At 36.2% G+C, this 16,181-nt stretch overlaps 1 protein-coding gene across 5 annotated transcripts in view; it reads left to right on the forward strand.

Annotated features, from left to right (window-relative positions):
* The window catches only part of LOC121876510 (protein UBASH3A homolog), a 40,832-nt gene that overhangs the window by 17,753 nt on the left and 6,898 nt on the right, over positions 1-16,181 (forward strand). For 3 of the 5 annotated variants that reach the window (XM_042381651.1, XM_042381650.1, XM_042381652.1), the window contains exons 3-5: positions 1,652-1,892; positions 4,024-4,219; positions 4,541-4,926. In XM_042381651.1, the coding sequence (XP_042237585.1) occupies positions 1,652-1,892; positions 4,024-4,219; positions 4,541-4,911 (808 nt within the window). In that variant the 3' untranslated portion in view covers positions 4,912-4,926. Of the gene's footprint in view, positions 1-1,651; positions 1,893-4,023; positions 4,220-4,540; positions 4,927-16,181 lie in introns of those variants that run through there. The other 2 variants (XM_042381653.1, XM_042381654.1) reach the window with 2 other exon arrangements.

Here is a 16,181-nt window from a genome sequence, read left to right on the forward strand (position 1 = left end):
TTATATAAGTAGTATTTTGTGTGGGATCCCCCTGCTACATTGAGTCATGGAGACCGCTAACTCATCTGTCAGGTCTCGTCCAGCTGTGCTTCAGAGTTGTTCCCAGGCTAGTAGAGCATCGGCTATTGGGTTAAGGTTGGGGCATTTTGGAGGATGTAGTAATTTGAGGGTGTTCCTGAAGCCTGGCTTTGCAGCTGGGTGGGTGTGAATTGAATTGTTGTCTTGCACTAAGTAGAATGGTGCTGATTCAGGGAATAGTACTGCTATTACCAAAGGTAGCAGGACCTCCTCCAATATTTCAATATCTTTCTACAGTGAGCCAGTCCAGCCCTACATCAGCCAGCTCCCCAACAGCATTAGAATGTATAGTATCCATCCAGCGGTAACACTGGCTATTCCACCTGCTTCCCACCTCATGCCCCAGTGCATATCTTAAAACAAAATGAAAATGACCTATTGATGGATTTATTTGGATCTTATTGACTTATGGAACAGAGAAAGAGAGTTACCTTGTGTTTGGTTTGCCAAACTTTCACATGTCTGGGTTGATCCGTCACATAATATTACCTGATCCCAGAAGCTACTCAATCATCCACAAACTGCAACTCATATTCCATCTGGTGTTCTATATTTATATCAGTCAGCTCAGGTTTTGTGGCGAGCACTTTAACCCTTGCTCGTCATGGTTGCTGGCAGTGGTTAATAAGTAAAGCAGCTTCACTGGCATCTACTATGGCCTGATCCAGGGTTATTGAAAAAATACAGTATAGTATTATTGCAGACAATGGAGATTACAATGCAGTACAGTATTAGGAATGGAGTTATTGTAATAGATTATTAATGTTCCATAATTAGAAGCTCTTGACGTGGAGTGGAGTTGTGCAGCGAGGCCTCCCTCTCCGTTGATGGGTCCTGTTGGTGCCAGTATCTTGATAATGCATTATCCATAGTGATATGGTGGGGGTGACATGCCAGTCCACCGTGCAATTTCCTGAAGTCTTAGGCCCTCACCGTGGAGAGTGATAATGGTTGCACATAGTGCTTTGGAATTCTCCATAGTGAATACCAAGATCATGCCAGTATCAAAGATTGTGTTCCATGTGTGGAAATAATTCTGAAATATAAACAAACATCACTTTATAAATTTGTAGTGAATATCATTTATGAATAGAACAACCACTTATAAGTCTGCATTACAGTTAATGAAATACAGTACAATTGTAACATATATCAACTATTGTTGTAGCCACTTTTCCTTTTTCATACTCGTATGTTATATTCCTAAATGGCAGTTTATCTCTTTGAGTTGTATCCTTTTAAATTATGTGTAAAACAAAGCAACTTGTTTATTTATTTTCAAAGGTAACATGAAGATGACCTACAAATATTATTATGACATTATTAAGAAATGCATTTTGCAGTCAAGCATACCAACTCTAATGATACAACAGGAGCATTAGTGCTCATTCTGAAATCCATTGTACCCAGCTGTAAAGATTCTTTATTGTTGTGTGTACCACTACTGTGTAAAAACTACTGTTATGTTACAAGGTAATTTTTGTTTTACTTACCTCTCATGCAATCATTATAATCTCTTTGTACTGTACTATATGTTATGAGACCTTGTGTTTCATGGATGTTTACTTCACAGGGAAAAGGCGCTCTCAGCTACTGGTCATCGGGGTGTTCAGCTTGCATCTGATTGGTTACTTGCCCATGTAAATGACACAACCTTGGACCTTGACTGCCCTCGAGAGTATGTGGTATACATGTGTCCTACAGGTCCCCTCCAAGAACAGATTCAAAACTTCTGGGAGGAGTCTCTTCAGAAGTGTGGGTGGAATGGAGCACATAATTTGGTACCACACATCACCCTCTGCTCCTTTTTTAAAGTGAGTTTGTATTTAAGTCTTAGTTTATGTGAGGATAAGTGGCCAGTGAAATATACTTTATTTTAAACAATACACGTCAGGTATCCCCGATTTACGATCTCCCCGTCTACCATATTTTGCTTGAACGATTGTTATGTATTTTGATATAAAAAATTTGCATGAACGATGGTTATTGTCCAGCCACCGCAGAATATGGAACATATCTCTCGGTGCACTTGTTAGCTGTGGTCTATCTGAGCGCCATCACACAGCCACCCAGTGCACTAGAGTCCCAAGCTTGTACCATGTTGATTGCACATGGCCATGATCGTGTAGCTCAATGATTATTATCAGTCGGTATCAGTGTTGTTACTTATCATTGGTGTTTATCTGTTTTGTTTTTGTTTTTAACCTTACATTAAGAGGACATTACTAACATTTGCATTGTACAGTGATATCCCTGTTAGCCGAACAATTGGTGTAGAATACTTCCCGGAATGAGAGATTTCCGGGGAACGAGACAACTTTCTCAAAGCCGGAAAAAAAAATCCCTCATTCACGGAATTTTCCGGGTATCGGTAAAATTTTCCGGAAAATGTGCCCTTCGGAAAATCATTTCCAAAGCCGGGATTTTCCAAAAAATTCCAGCTTTCGGAACGATTTTCCGAGAAAATTTCAATTCCGGCTATCGGAGAGTTCCGGGTTTGAGGGGTTCCAGCTACCGGAGATATTACTGTACTCTGTTTTGGTGACTGAAGTGATTTTTGCTTTGTTTTTTGTGACTGTAAAGTACTTTTCCTCTTTTGGTGTGAGTAGTGTCGGCCGCTATCATTGTTTTTACGTTATCATTGTTTATTTTTCTGACTGTGACTTTGAAAATGTCTGGGAAGGCCAAAGCACTCAGGTAAACCGTGTCTCTGGAGGTGAAGCTTGACGTTGTGAAGCTGTGTGGAAGTCAGAGTGACATGTACCACTCAACCTTCAAGAGCCCCCTTAGCCACAAAGGGGACATGTAATGGTGACCAGGCTTGTTCTTAATGATGTAGTGAGTGTTATTTAATTGTGTTGTCTGTAGGTCTATTATTAGTGTAGGAATTTTTTTTTCGGTAATACACATTGGTGTTGGACTGCCTGGGAATTTATCCCATTGAACCCCATGTTATAATGATCCCGATATACGATATTTCAACCTGTGATGGGTTGTTCAGGAACCTAACCCCATCGTAAATGGGAGGATACCTGTTCCGTATATGATTAATTTTATTTCAAATTATAAACATGATTGCAATAAAGCCTTAACAGCTTTTATTATAGACTTGAGGTTTGTAGTTTGTGTTATTTTGCTATTTTCTTTCATTAAATGAGTCATTTTGCTTGCCTCTTAAAATTCTTTAAAGGTAATGCCAAGTTGAACTCTTTCAGTAGATAAGAAATATTAAGATGAAGCTGAAATTAGTCTGGCATTTATAGGTGAAAGTTCTTCTTGTTCATCTAGTGCAGTGGTTCCCAAACTGCGGGGTGGGTACAGGGGAGGCGTGAAGCCATCTGCCAAAATTTGCTATTTTTGGCTCAAAAAGAATATACTGAAGAAACTCTTTCAGGAGTAACTCTCTCTCCATTTGAATCTTCCACACATCCGTGCAAAACCAAAGTGTAGCAGTCACCCCAATCCGTTTTCTATCATTTTATCTCTCTCTCCTGACGCGTCTTGTACATGTCATGGATACCATACTGACTCTCACACTACTCTTATCTCTCACAACACTACCAGCCCCTGATCCTCCCTCATCTTCAGTCACAGTATGTTAAGATTTATCTCAAACTGTGTGTTTTGGTCTGGATTTCTTCTCTTTTAATTATTTGTTAATTAATTTTGCTTATAACTGTGTGGTGTGATGTAGATTTTACTTACAAAAATATAAGGGGGGGGGGGCATGAGGACTTTGCAAAAGGGGGCATCATGTTAAAAAGTTTGGGAACCACTGATCTAGTGAGTGTATAACATGTTGTATGTAAGGAAGCTAAAAAGTATGATAGTGAATACAAGCGAATGTTTATTGCTCATGATTCCAGGTACACTTTGCCAAGGTAAGAGAGAAGTTACAGAAGTGAACAACAAATTTTTTTTTCTAAGCTCATATAATAATTGCAGTCTGGGGATGAGAACTGTGAGGGGCTGGTCGCAGCTCTGAAGGAAGTCGTACACAGCATCATGCCCTCCCTTCCCTCCAGCCTAACACTTGACAAGTATATATCACCCAACTACATGGGCCTTTTTTTAAATGACCAGCAAGCAGACATTCTTAAGAAACTTGCTGTTACATATGTAAAGGAAGTAGCTCATATGTGTAAGTACATTTTTATACATTTTTTTACTTTTATTTTTTAAACTATAATTTTGCAACGTTTGCAGCAGTTCATTAAAAGCGTTTCATTAACTAGATTGAACATGAAGCACATTTTGTCAATGTTTTTGAAGTTTATTATTACATTAAATAATGCATTGATTAGCTGAATGTCTTTAATCTTATATTTTTTTTACAACATAAAACAAGCAAGGCGGCAGTTCCTTTGAAAGTAAAACAAAGAGCAATTCTGAGTTTAATTTTCAGTTCTGAGCCTTTACTTCAAAGCTAATTGTTGCTGTTTGCCTTTCTTGTTTAACAAAGTTGAAGCTGGGTGTTACGACAAACTGGAGGTGATGGCAGCATGTCTGCCCTGGTGCACAGGAACTACTTTGGCTCAAGAATACTGTAAGCAGGACATGCCCAAAGGGAATGAAGAGTTACATTTTTGTTGTGGCTTCATTTGCAGTAGTTTTATTTCATTTTATTTTTTCTATATTTTTGCCAAATTTTGCATGATTTTTGTTCTAATTAGTCCATCTTTTCTTTGCTTAGTCTCATTATTTCCTGGACCAGAAAAGCAGAATTTGCGTTCTTTTGCGTGTCTTAGAATATCTTTATTTGCATGGGCTACCTTGAAAGAATTGCTTATGACTATTAATAAAATATTTACTAATAAACTGATATTTTATTGATAAACCATTGAATCTATGGAGGAAATCATAAGATCTTAGACTGTTCCCATTGCATTTATTTGACTTGTGTCCGGTATAATTAAAAAGCAATTCATATTACGAAGACAAAAATATATCGGCATTTATTAGGGAGTAATTTTTTTAAGGGGATTGAAAAAAAAATTAATTATAGATACAAGACAAGTACAGTTATAGCAAACCATTACTGTATACGTATATAAAAGTGGGAAGGTGGAGAATTAATTACAGACGTAGTTATGTTAAAGTTTGTCAGTACAGTACTGTAATTAAATGATATACTGTACAGTATACGTAGTAAAATATTTCTTTATATGGATTTTATAAGTACGGTACTAAAGAAGGATAAATGAAGCTTGCAAGACTTAGGAATGAGCTAGTGATAAATATCATATGAGAATGGAGTGTATCAGTTGTAAATGTAAATGATTACATGTAAAAAATAAATATAGAGGTCTGCAACTAGTATATACTGTACAGTACTTTTATTGAGCACATTATTTAGCACTATTAATGTATTTGAGAAGAGAGGGGTTGGGGAAGGAATAAACAGAAGACATTAATAGGTTATGCAGTAGTGGATAACATTACATTACTGTATCAGGAAATAAAATAATGGATGTAAAAGGAAAAACTATTAGACTCAGGTCGCCACATTTCATTAGTAGATTTGAGGATAAGGACAAAGTGGGTATTGTAATCAAGAGAGGTTGATGAAAACTAGATAGTGGCAGTGTAGAGATTCAAGATGAGTCACCAGTATAAAAAAATAGATTGAGATACAATATTAACTTGAGGAGAAACAGTGTTGATTTCTTCTTCTTCTCTGAGAGCACAGTTGAGGCAGCAGGAGTTAAGAGTAAGAAAATAAAAACAAGTCCTTAAAGGTTATAGTTCACATTGTAAGTAATAAAGAAGGTAGTGAAGGTGGATGTGTATGAAATATTTACAGAAGAGTGAGCCCAGATATTCGAGATAAGGGGATGCACTTGTGTAGGAATTGTAACAAGAATAACAAAGCTAATAAGGATGGGTAAAGGTAGAATAGATGTGGATTTTGGAGTACAGTGGTCCCTTAGTTAACGAGTGCCTCGGTTAACGAGATTTCGGTTAATGAGTTACCTTCCATAAGATTCTTAACTTCGGTTAACGAGCAATCCCTTTATTAACGAGTTTCTTACGAGCCGACCTCAACATGTTTTTGCTTGCATTTGGCGGTCCACCAGCTGTAGTATTAGTCCGCCAATACAGTAATCGGTTCTAGGGCTTATATTCCTTACCATTTTAGCAAATATCAAAAAGTTTATGCTATTCAATAATTTTAAGTTTAATATTTAATTTTTTAGTCATTTTAAGAATTATTGAACATAATTGAAGGTAAATTCACTAGTTTTATGTGCACCAAACAGTCTGTCAACACACCATACATGCATCAGTCTTTGTGTCTTTTCAGTGGAGAGTGGAGGTAACATCTTGCTTGAGACTCTCTTCAACTTAATGCTTTTTTCTGTGTTTGCAAGCAAATTATTGGTCATTTTGAAATTTATTTTACATATTGACAATATATAATGCAGTGCAGTGTTGAGTTAAAGAAAATAATCTTGAATTACACCAAGAGAGCTAAAATTTTATGGGTGAAATGGCACCATGGGGTGACTTCTCTTCCACCCCAATGCCTTCTCTTCTCCCTTCTCCTCCACCCCCATTCTAATTCCCATCATTATCATCCAGGAGCCTTCTAAATACACACCTCAAAGTAAGTGTACTTTTCTACCTTTTTTGTTGAATTTAGGCAATTTTCGGTGAGCTGGAACCAATTACCCAAAAACCCATTGAAACAATGGTTTCGGTTAACGAGCAACCTTCTAGAACGGATTGTGCTCGTTAACCGAGGGACCACTGTACTGTAAATTAAATAGAAAGTGAATGAGTGTATGAAAAACTATACATAATCTTGGATAAAAATTTAGAAGTCTGTGTTGGTATAAAAATAAAGAGAAATTTGGAGGAGTCTTGTTTAAGATGAAGAAGTAAGAGAGCAATGAAAGGAATAGTGTTGTACTCATATTATCAGAAGATAAGAGGGCAGCTGTTATAGTGTGCTTGTAGGGGGGTAAGGTATAATTCAGTTTGGAAAGAGGGTTTGGTTGAATATTTATAGAGATGATGAAAGGTGGTGGTAACATAATCATATGATTGAGGCACAAATGTGTGTAAAAGGGGAAGTTATTAGAGAGAGCCTTTTAGTGAGTTTTAACTTGATGTACAGTCCCCTTCACTGGTGCGTTTACAGTGGCAGCCCTGTGTTTATTTACATTCGACAGAAGGAATCTCGCAATAGTAAACATACTGTGGAATCAAAGTAAAACAATATTAAAACAAGTATCTCAATGTAATGATTTGTGGAATGTTTATATGATGAGTCCCTGTAAACACACAAGTGAAGAGAACTGTACTTACTGTAGGCTTTCCCAGTCACATTCCTCATGAGCTTCATTATACATCCATCTCAGTGCACCTGGGATCCATAAGAGAACATGGGATTTATCAGATACAGTATATAATCTAAAGTTCAAAATATATATACTATATATATATATATATTATATATATATATATATATATATATATATATATATATATATATATATATATATATATATATATATATATATATATATATATATATATATATATATATATATATATATATATATATATATATATATATATATATATATATATATATATATATATATATATATATATATATATATATATATATATATATATATATATATATATATATATATATATATATATATATATATATATATATATATATATATATATATATATATACACACACACACACACACACACACACACACACACACAGATACCCCGCTTTACAGTTTCACTTGAAAAGTGAAACCCATGATTTCTACATTCTGTGATACCTTGCTTACATGTGGTAGTATAATTTATTTATTATTTTTTTTTGCTCATAAAATTCATATAAATTACTCTTAAGAATATAATTTACATTGCTGGAATTCTTACAATATGATGATCATTTGAATATAAACATCATGGATTTTGCATTAGACATACAAATTTTAGATCTAATGTAATAACTTGGTTTACACAAAGCAAATATTTTATCGTTTGTGCAAAATATGTGAAGTTTACATTCAAAATATCCCCTGACCTGCAAGGAATCTAGAAATCTCAATTATATTATCCTAACTTTAGTCTGGGTTATTATTTATTACTAAAAATGTAAATATACTATTTTCTCCCAATCCCTTCTCTGGTAGGGAGGGAGGGCGGAGGTGGGGTACAGTCGGCCCTTAACATACGCAGGGGTTACGTAACAGAGATACCCGTGGATGTTAAAAATCCGCGTATATGTGCTGCCCCCCCCCCCCCAAAAACCTGGTTCCCCCCATGTCCTTATTTACCGTATGTACCTGTGTGTAGTTCAAGTTTTTAAGACCAAATTATTTGGCAAAAAATTGGGGGTCGACCTCTAAACGGGTAATAGTTTCGTTAGGTTGAAAAATATTTACCAGTAACTACCAGTAAACAATGGAAATGACACACCACCAGCTGTGAGTGTCGGTACAGTTGCCAGGGCAGATCTCTTGCGTCATCATAGCAAGCCCAAAGTAGCCAAATGCATGGTATGGTATGCACAGGACGATGTAAAACATAAAGTATTCATTTTTTAAAGTTTATTTATAGATACTGTACATAAATTTTTGTTCATTACATTTGAAACATCAATCTTTGTTAATTAAATTTGAAACAAAAGAAAACTACGATACCGTATTTCTAAATACCTGGTATTTTCATTAAAATATTACATCACAAGTATATTTTACCTTAACTGTGACTGAATGAATATAGGTATTCTCAGAAATAAATATGGAAATATAATATTTTTGCTGGAAAGACGAAAACAATGACTTTCGCTTTCTTTCGTTATTCAGAACATTTTACCGTAATCGCTTTTCGAATGGTTTTCAGTTAAAAAACTGTTGTACTCGTACTGTATTACAATAATATTCTATCCTATCATTAGCCTTATAATCCCACAACTGAAAACCATTCGAAAAGCGATTACGGTAACATCTTTTGAACGAAAGAAAGAGAAAGTCATTGCTTTCGTCACAATTTTATCCCACTTTTCACTGTAATACGTACATCATTTCAGCAAAAATATTACATTTCCATGTTCTCAGAAATAAATGGTAGTTTTGTTGAAACGTAATGTACAATATTTAATATTAAAATGCAAAAATAGCTATAAAAACAATTAATACACCCGTAATGTACTGGCTGGCATCCCCACTCATCCCTACTCCTGCGTCCAAGGTCACCACTCCTCCCAACTCGCTCCCTCCGCTCCCTCCTCTGCCTCCTCCACCCCCTCTGCCTCCTCGTCGTCACTACTGCCGACAACGAACACAAATGTTTTGTGAATAATTGCACCTCCACTTCCTATGTACAGTACTGAACTGTACTGTGCTGTGCATTTTTACAAACAATAAACATGGCAAGAAATGCTATTAAAAAAAAAGAGATAAAAATTTCACTTTACTGGACAGTACCTATCCTCGGCGACAGGACGGGGGTCATCGGGCTCATCGGCACTCAATTCCATAACGGGTGGTGAAGTGGGGGCGACGGTGGATTCAGCTGCTTCCTCACTGCCGCCAGTGATTGATGGTGTTAAATCTCTCCTTCGGTGATCAAAGCACATGGTGATGGGGAGTTGTCGTCTCTTTCTTTCATTTCTTCCATGATGTTTTTGTATGGAGCGAAAACGTCATCCATCCCTCGCATGAATTTCAGGGCACGCACCATGGAGGGGTCCATACTATAGGCCAGGTTTTTCGGTGCCTCAATATTCCTGGTCATCTCCCCCAACTTCTCCAACTTTATTTCTTGGTGCTCTTCCTCATCCTCTTTCCCTTTCGCTTCCTCTTCCTTGTCTGAGTCTACTAACTCCTGTAGATCCTCCTCGGTCAGCTCAGTGTCGTGCTCTTCAATTAGCTCCCTAATCTCGTCCTCTGCCATGTCCCGGAAGCCTTCAGCGATTTGAATGTACTTCAATTACTTCAATGTACAGAATATTCCTCCGGCGGGGCAATCCGCGTATTTGCAAATCCGTGTATTATAAACCCGCGTATGTTAAGGGCCGACTGTATTTTGATTGACAGATAGTGTCGCAGAATATTTCTTTGTTTATTTACTGAAGATATTTATTTTAGCTCATAAAATTCCTTACAAATTACCCAGCCAGAATATAATTTACATTGCTGGAATTCTTACAATATGATGATCATTTTGAATATAGCTTATCATGGATTTTGCATTAGACATACAAATTTTAGATCTAGTAATGTAATAATTTTGGGTTTTACACAAAGCAAGTATTTTATCTTTTGTGCAAAATATATGAAGTTTACATTCAAAATATTCCCTGACCTGCAAGGAATCCAGAAATGTCAATTATATTATCCTAACTTTAGTCTGAGGTATTATTTATTACTAAACGTTAAAATCTAGTAGTTTCACCCAAACATTTCTCAGAGAGGTAGGAGCTAGTGAGCTGGGAAGAGGGGGGGAGGGGGATTTGAGTCCATTATTTGAATGGACATTAACCTGGCAACTGTATTTCTCTGAAATATTAATTGTGTGAGCATACCATCATAAAATTAAGATATTATTTTTACTACAACATAGGTATTGTGTCGAAAAAAGTGGAGTTTGGGGGTCGGGCCAGTCGGAAAATTGTTCCCAAAGCCTGAATTTTCCAGAAGATTCCAGCTTTGGGAACAATTTTCTGAGAAAATTTCAATTCCAGTTAGCGGAGAGTTCTGAGTCTGAGGGAGTCCGGCTAACGGAGATATTACCGTGTATGTTATACTATATATGTAAGTAAATCACTGTAGGTGCGTGTGATCCTTGTACGTATATGATGATAACCACATAGGAAAAAAAGATACACAAAGTTCCCAAGTGCTTTCGTGTAATTCACATCTTCAGGGATGAGTACAGGCTAAGGAGTAATTATTGACAAGGCTAATGTACTGTATACACCTTCAGCAGTTTGGTTTAGATATCTAGATGATGTAATATGTCTTTGGCCATGTAATGATGACTTAAAAGCCATACTACCACTACTTACCAACTTAGCCCCTTAATCAAATTCACAGTGGTATTAGAAAGTGACTGTTAATTACCATTCCTAGACCGTGTGGTCCACAGAGTAGGTAACAGCTTTAAGTTCAGTATTTATAGGACAGCTACAAATGTGTGTTCATATATTCATTATTATTCTGCCCACCATAATAGAGTCAAACAGTCAATATTCTCATCAATGTTTTTACATGCTCTAAGAATATGCAGTCCGGAATTCATTGATGAGGAATATAAATACAGCATATCTATAATATTGGATTCAACGTAAAATACCCTAGATCTTTTATAGACAATTGCCTTAACATCACTAAGAAATTTTTTTATAGAACTGATCCTATGCCTCCTCATGACAATAAGAATCTCCTAGAATTACCATTTAACCCAAATTTCTCTCAAATTCCTCTACAACTGAAAACCTGGCACGTAAATGTAATGTTTAGTAATTCATGCACTGCGAAACAAATCATTGCATTGACTGGGCTAATGCCTCCTCAATATTACACCGTAATTTAATTGTCAGTAGGAACATTATAGAATCTAGTCTCATTAAACATACCAAATCTGTCAACATTTATTTGAGTAACGGCATGTATAGGTTGGATAATTTTGTGAGTAACAAGATTTGTAACCAGGTGAAAGGGTTGGGTCACTACCTAATGACCTAAATTTGGTGGACACCTGCGGTCTCTAGGGACCTGATCTCACTCTACTGTACATGTATATATATTAGCCTTGTCAGTAACTACTCCTCAGTCTGTACTCACCCATGAAGATGAAAGATGTCTTGTTTGAAGCTACTGTGCACAGTTCACAGTGTGCACCAAGTGATGTTGACACACAATTCTTACTTGAAGTCACTTTTATATCATATTCCAATCTTATAGCTACTAAGTAACACAAAACATTTCTATTTTCCCCCAAAGAACTATAACATACTGAACAGTCGGAATATTCAGGCAGCACAAAACTTATCACTATTATCAAATATTAACTTCTTGATTGTGTGGAAGTTTTTGTAACATGGAGTGCACAAAGCAACTCCACACTCCTTGCACTAAGTCACCATATCTTTGTGCCGTGGTGGTTCGCAATGGTTGGCGGGGTGGGGAGGGGAGAGAGCCCCAGTTTGTAGGTCTCTCACTGTCCTCACCACCTCAACAAACTCAACATCATATGGGTTCTATTTCCTCCCCATCAATGCCACTTAAATCAAACAAGTCTTGATGAACAGCACTACTGTCAGGGAAATGCCTTCGCCTGCACCTGGGTGTGGAGGAGTGAGGTGGGTCAAAAGACAGGGTTAAGGGGGTGCACCCCTTGCAATATCTGGCGGGTAATTAACCATGAAGCTCGAGTCTTGAGACAAATACACGTGAGTTGAGTTGCCAGTTACATAAATATCCCATCCAAAGTATTTCCTTCCACCTGGACATTCAAAATACTATGCAGCGAAAATTAAGAACTTTCAGGAACGTCGCCCTGAGTCTAAGGGTTAATAAAAGTAATTGGTCATCTTTTTCAAATGCTCGTTAATTACATTAGTTTTCTTTTATAAAGTCACTCGCATGAAGCTTCCTTTTGTTGCTGGTACAGCGGTAATGCACGTATCTCACCAATACGTCAAAGGTTAGAGTCCTGCTTGACCCAGACACACATGAGAATAACATTACCCAATGTGACCCTCACTACCAAACAGCACAGGTTTCCCGGACTTAGGTTTCCTCCTGTACTAACACTAGATAGACCATCCGTCCGAACGTCTAATTTGCTGATAAGTGATGAAAATTATTAAAAAACTATACTGTATTTGATTTTTACCATTTCCTGTCTCTGCAGGGATTTTCATATCCTATGGGGATCATAAGTTTGGTGTCTGGAGCTCAGTCAAAACAATTATCCAATTCTACTGCAGCAAAGAAGCTAAGAGTTGATCCTTGTGTTGTGCACTGGGGGTGTTGACTGGGTTATGTAGTTCTTGGTAGTGTATGAAAGGTAAGAAGGGGCTTTTACCCTCTTTCAAATTATCATGCAATAAAAGTAGATATGAGTACAGTCCAGTACAGTACAGTACAGTACAGTACACTGTATAGAAAATAGTCATGTAATCATTTCAAGATTGTTGTTTGTTAAGCTTAATGTGGATTTTTTATGTTAGTCTAGATCGTACACACAGTAATGGTAATAGGTATTGTACCTTTAATAAGTTTAAGAAATTCAAAACCATAGTGATGGGTTGTGGGAACAAGATGTCTGCATGGAATGACAAATTTATTGGATATACTGTACAGTATTTAGCAAAATAATATTGTAGTACAGTATTACAAAAATAGTCCAACTGTAAATACTTTTTGAAAAAAAAATTGGAAAGAGATTCTTGTTCAATTAGATGATATCTTTCAACAGCTGTTTCACAACAATGTGTGAGTGTGTTTGGGATATTTCAAGAAAATTATTTTACCGGTATTTATTTAGTTACCAGATTGTAGAAGTTCCTGTTTACTGAGAAAAAGTTACTGTGATTTAAAATGAAACTTCCAGAAAACAGCCTGATTTTTGTCATATCACTGAGGATAAATAATTTTTTCTGATAAGAGAGTGGTTGGCCTTGTCCACCCACGGGAGCACTGTTGAGAGACATGAGGGTTATCTCTTTCTTCCACCAAAACCTTGTCTTTGACTACTATCAATACCTGTACCACCATCTGGTGGGCCTGTCACAGTATATGGACTTATGCATTGTTTCTTCAGTGAAAAAGTTTCTATTGTATTTATTATTTCCCCTGCCTGTGTCTTTTGCATTTTTCTGCTTCCTTCCTGCTTCTTTCTTATTTATGCTTTCTGTGGTAACCTTCATTGTTTTCCCATATTGAAGTGTGTCAGTACCAGCAAGTGGTGATTGGTTCACTGTTGTTATAGTCACACTACCATGTGCAGTTTTTCAGAAAACATTTCAAATGTATGTCTGCCGAGTTTAAAATTAATAACAATTGAAGGAGTGCTGATGGCCAGTCATTAATACATTTGGGGAAAAGTTTACCTTTGGCTGCCTGTTGCAGGAGAATTCCCTGTGGAATCAACGCATCTGATATATTGTACAGTAGTGTATAAATAAATAGAATTTAGTTACAAATACAGTACATTAATGATTTTTAACTGTCAGCAAGGGTGAAACATTCCAAATCCAGAAGGTTAATTAACATCAGGAACAAGAAAACCAAAAAGTGCAATGATAGGATTATCCTTAAATTGTTTTGGTGTGGTGGTGCCAACATTGGATTCTTTATATTATGCTAAAATTTTCCCAGCTTAAAATATTTTACCTTATTAAATTACTGCCAGACACAGTACACTGTCAGTAGTATGTGATGTTCAATATTTGTTTCCAGCCACTTGCAGCATCATAAGTAAGAGTAACAGCTGTTCTTCAAAATCCAAAGTTTCTTACCCCAAGGAAATTTGTAAAGGACAGACATGGTACAAAGATTTCCTTGAGGAAAACCTTTCATTAATTATTTTATAAGCTGGTGTTGAAGTTGAGATTGTCTTAGGGACTTGTTTAAAGTTGTGGTAAATTGCTTAAGGAAATTAAACCATAGAGAGAAGAAATTTTATTCACTTTACAAAGAAATACAGAAGAGTTAATGCTGCAACAACTGAAAAATGAACTGTATAATTGTAGTGGCATTGTTATTTGCCAAAACACAAAGGCTTAGTCATCTGGCTGCATTTGTTGTTGGATAACCTGAAAGGAAGGTTTTGACTTAGAACAGAGAATTATAGTATAAGGATACGAGTTATATAAATTTATGAAATAAATGTTATGTAACTTTATGAAATAAAAAATTACTGGAGTAGAAGATGGAGTACAGTACAGTACTAAGATGTTACAAGTATACAGAAAGAACACTTGTAGACATTGCTATATGACTGATAGAAAGTAAAGGAAACTACACTATTGGTAGATAAGATGAAAAAGTACTGAGTGTGAAAATAGGCTGATAGAGTACAGTACAGGTACTGTAATGTGAAATTTACACGGTTATGTGTAGTACCTTACAGGTTAATTACTGAACAGAGATGAATTATGTTGCAGTATATAGCATAATTGTTCCCATGGTATTTGAAATGAATTAATATTTCCTGTATAAATGTGTTGAGAATATATTAAACTGCTGTACAGGTCTATAAAATGCATAGGATTATTTTTACTGTGTGCTTCATCAGTAGATAAATTGTAGCAGATTGTTGAAGATATTAGTTTCATATTCTTATGCTTGATTAGTTTTTGACAATACAGTATTGTACACTGTTACATTTTTATATCAATAATGGTGCATTTTATTTTTCCAGTGTACATAAGGACACCCCTAAGCTCATTGAAGAAACTCCCAAAACATACTGTACATTCATTTTATAGCCTTACAACTGGGATGTTGTTTTGTCAGCTAAATCTAAAGGGTTGGAATCCAGAATAATCCTCGTACTAAAGATTAGCAATTCCTTCTTCTTATAACCAGAGTGTTTCAAAGGTTTCTTCAGAGACAACTGTTGCCATTCAAAGCAGCAGGTTGAAGTACCACTGTCATATAAGCAGTGTGCATCCTTCTGGTCACGTGTTTGGTAACACCACCAACAAGCAGTCTGTCATGAACACTTTGAATGTGGACATATATATTTGTCTTGGTTCCAGATTTTCCTATTAAGACTAGATAAGTGCCTGGTAGCTTTCTGTGTACTTATGAAAGTTATTCATGGCTACTGACACACAGCACATAGCATTTTCCTTTAGGTAAGATGGTTTCCCTTTAAAAAGTATAGTCTTATTACTTCATATCACTTTAGTTGTATTTTGGTGGTGATAATTCAGATCTATTGGCAAGTCATTAATGTGGAGATCACACACATAATATTTAATGATGTAACTCAAGGACACCTTCGGGGTTCAGCTTGTCCTGTTAAGGTAATTTAGATAACCAGGGAGGGATTTCTGGCCCATTTGTGAGTGGCCTTTTTTTTAATAGTGTCCAAGTCAGGAGATA

The sequence above is a fragment of the Homarus americanus genome, unplaced genomic scaffold, assembly GCF_018991925.1.
Source record: "Homarus americanus isolate GMGI-L3 unplaced genomic scaffold, GMGI_Hamer_2.0 scaffold43608, whole genome shotgun sequence".
NCBI lineage: Eukaryota > Metazoa > Arthropoda > Malacostraca > Decapoda > Nephropidae > Homarus > Homarus americanus.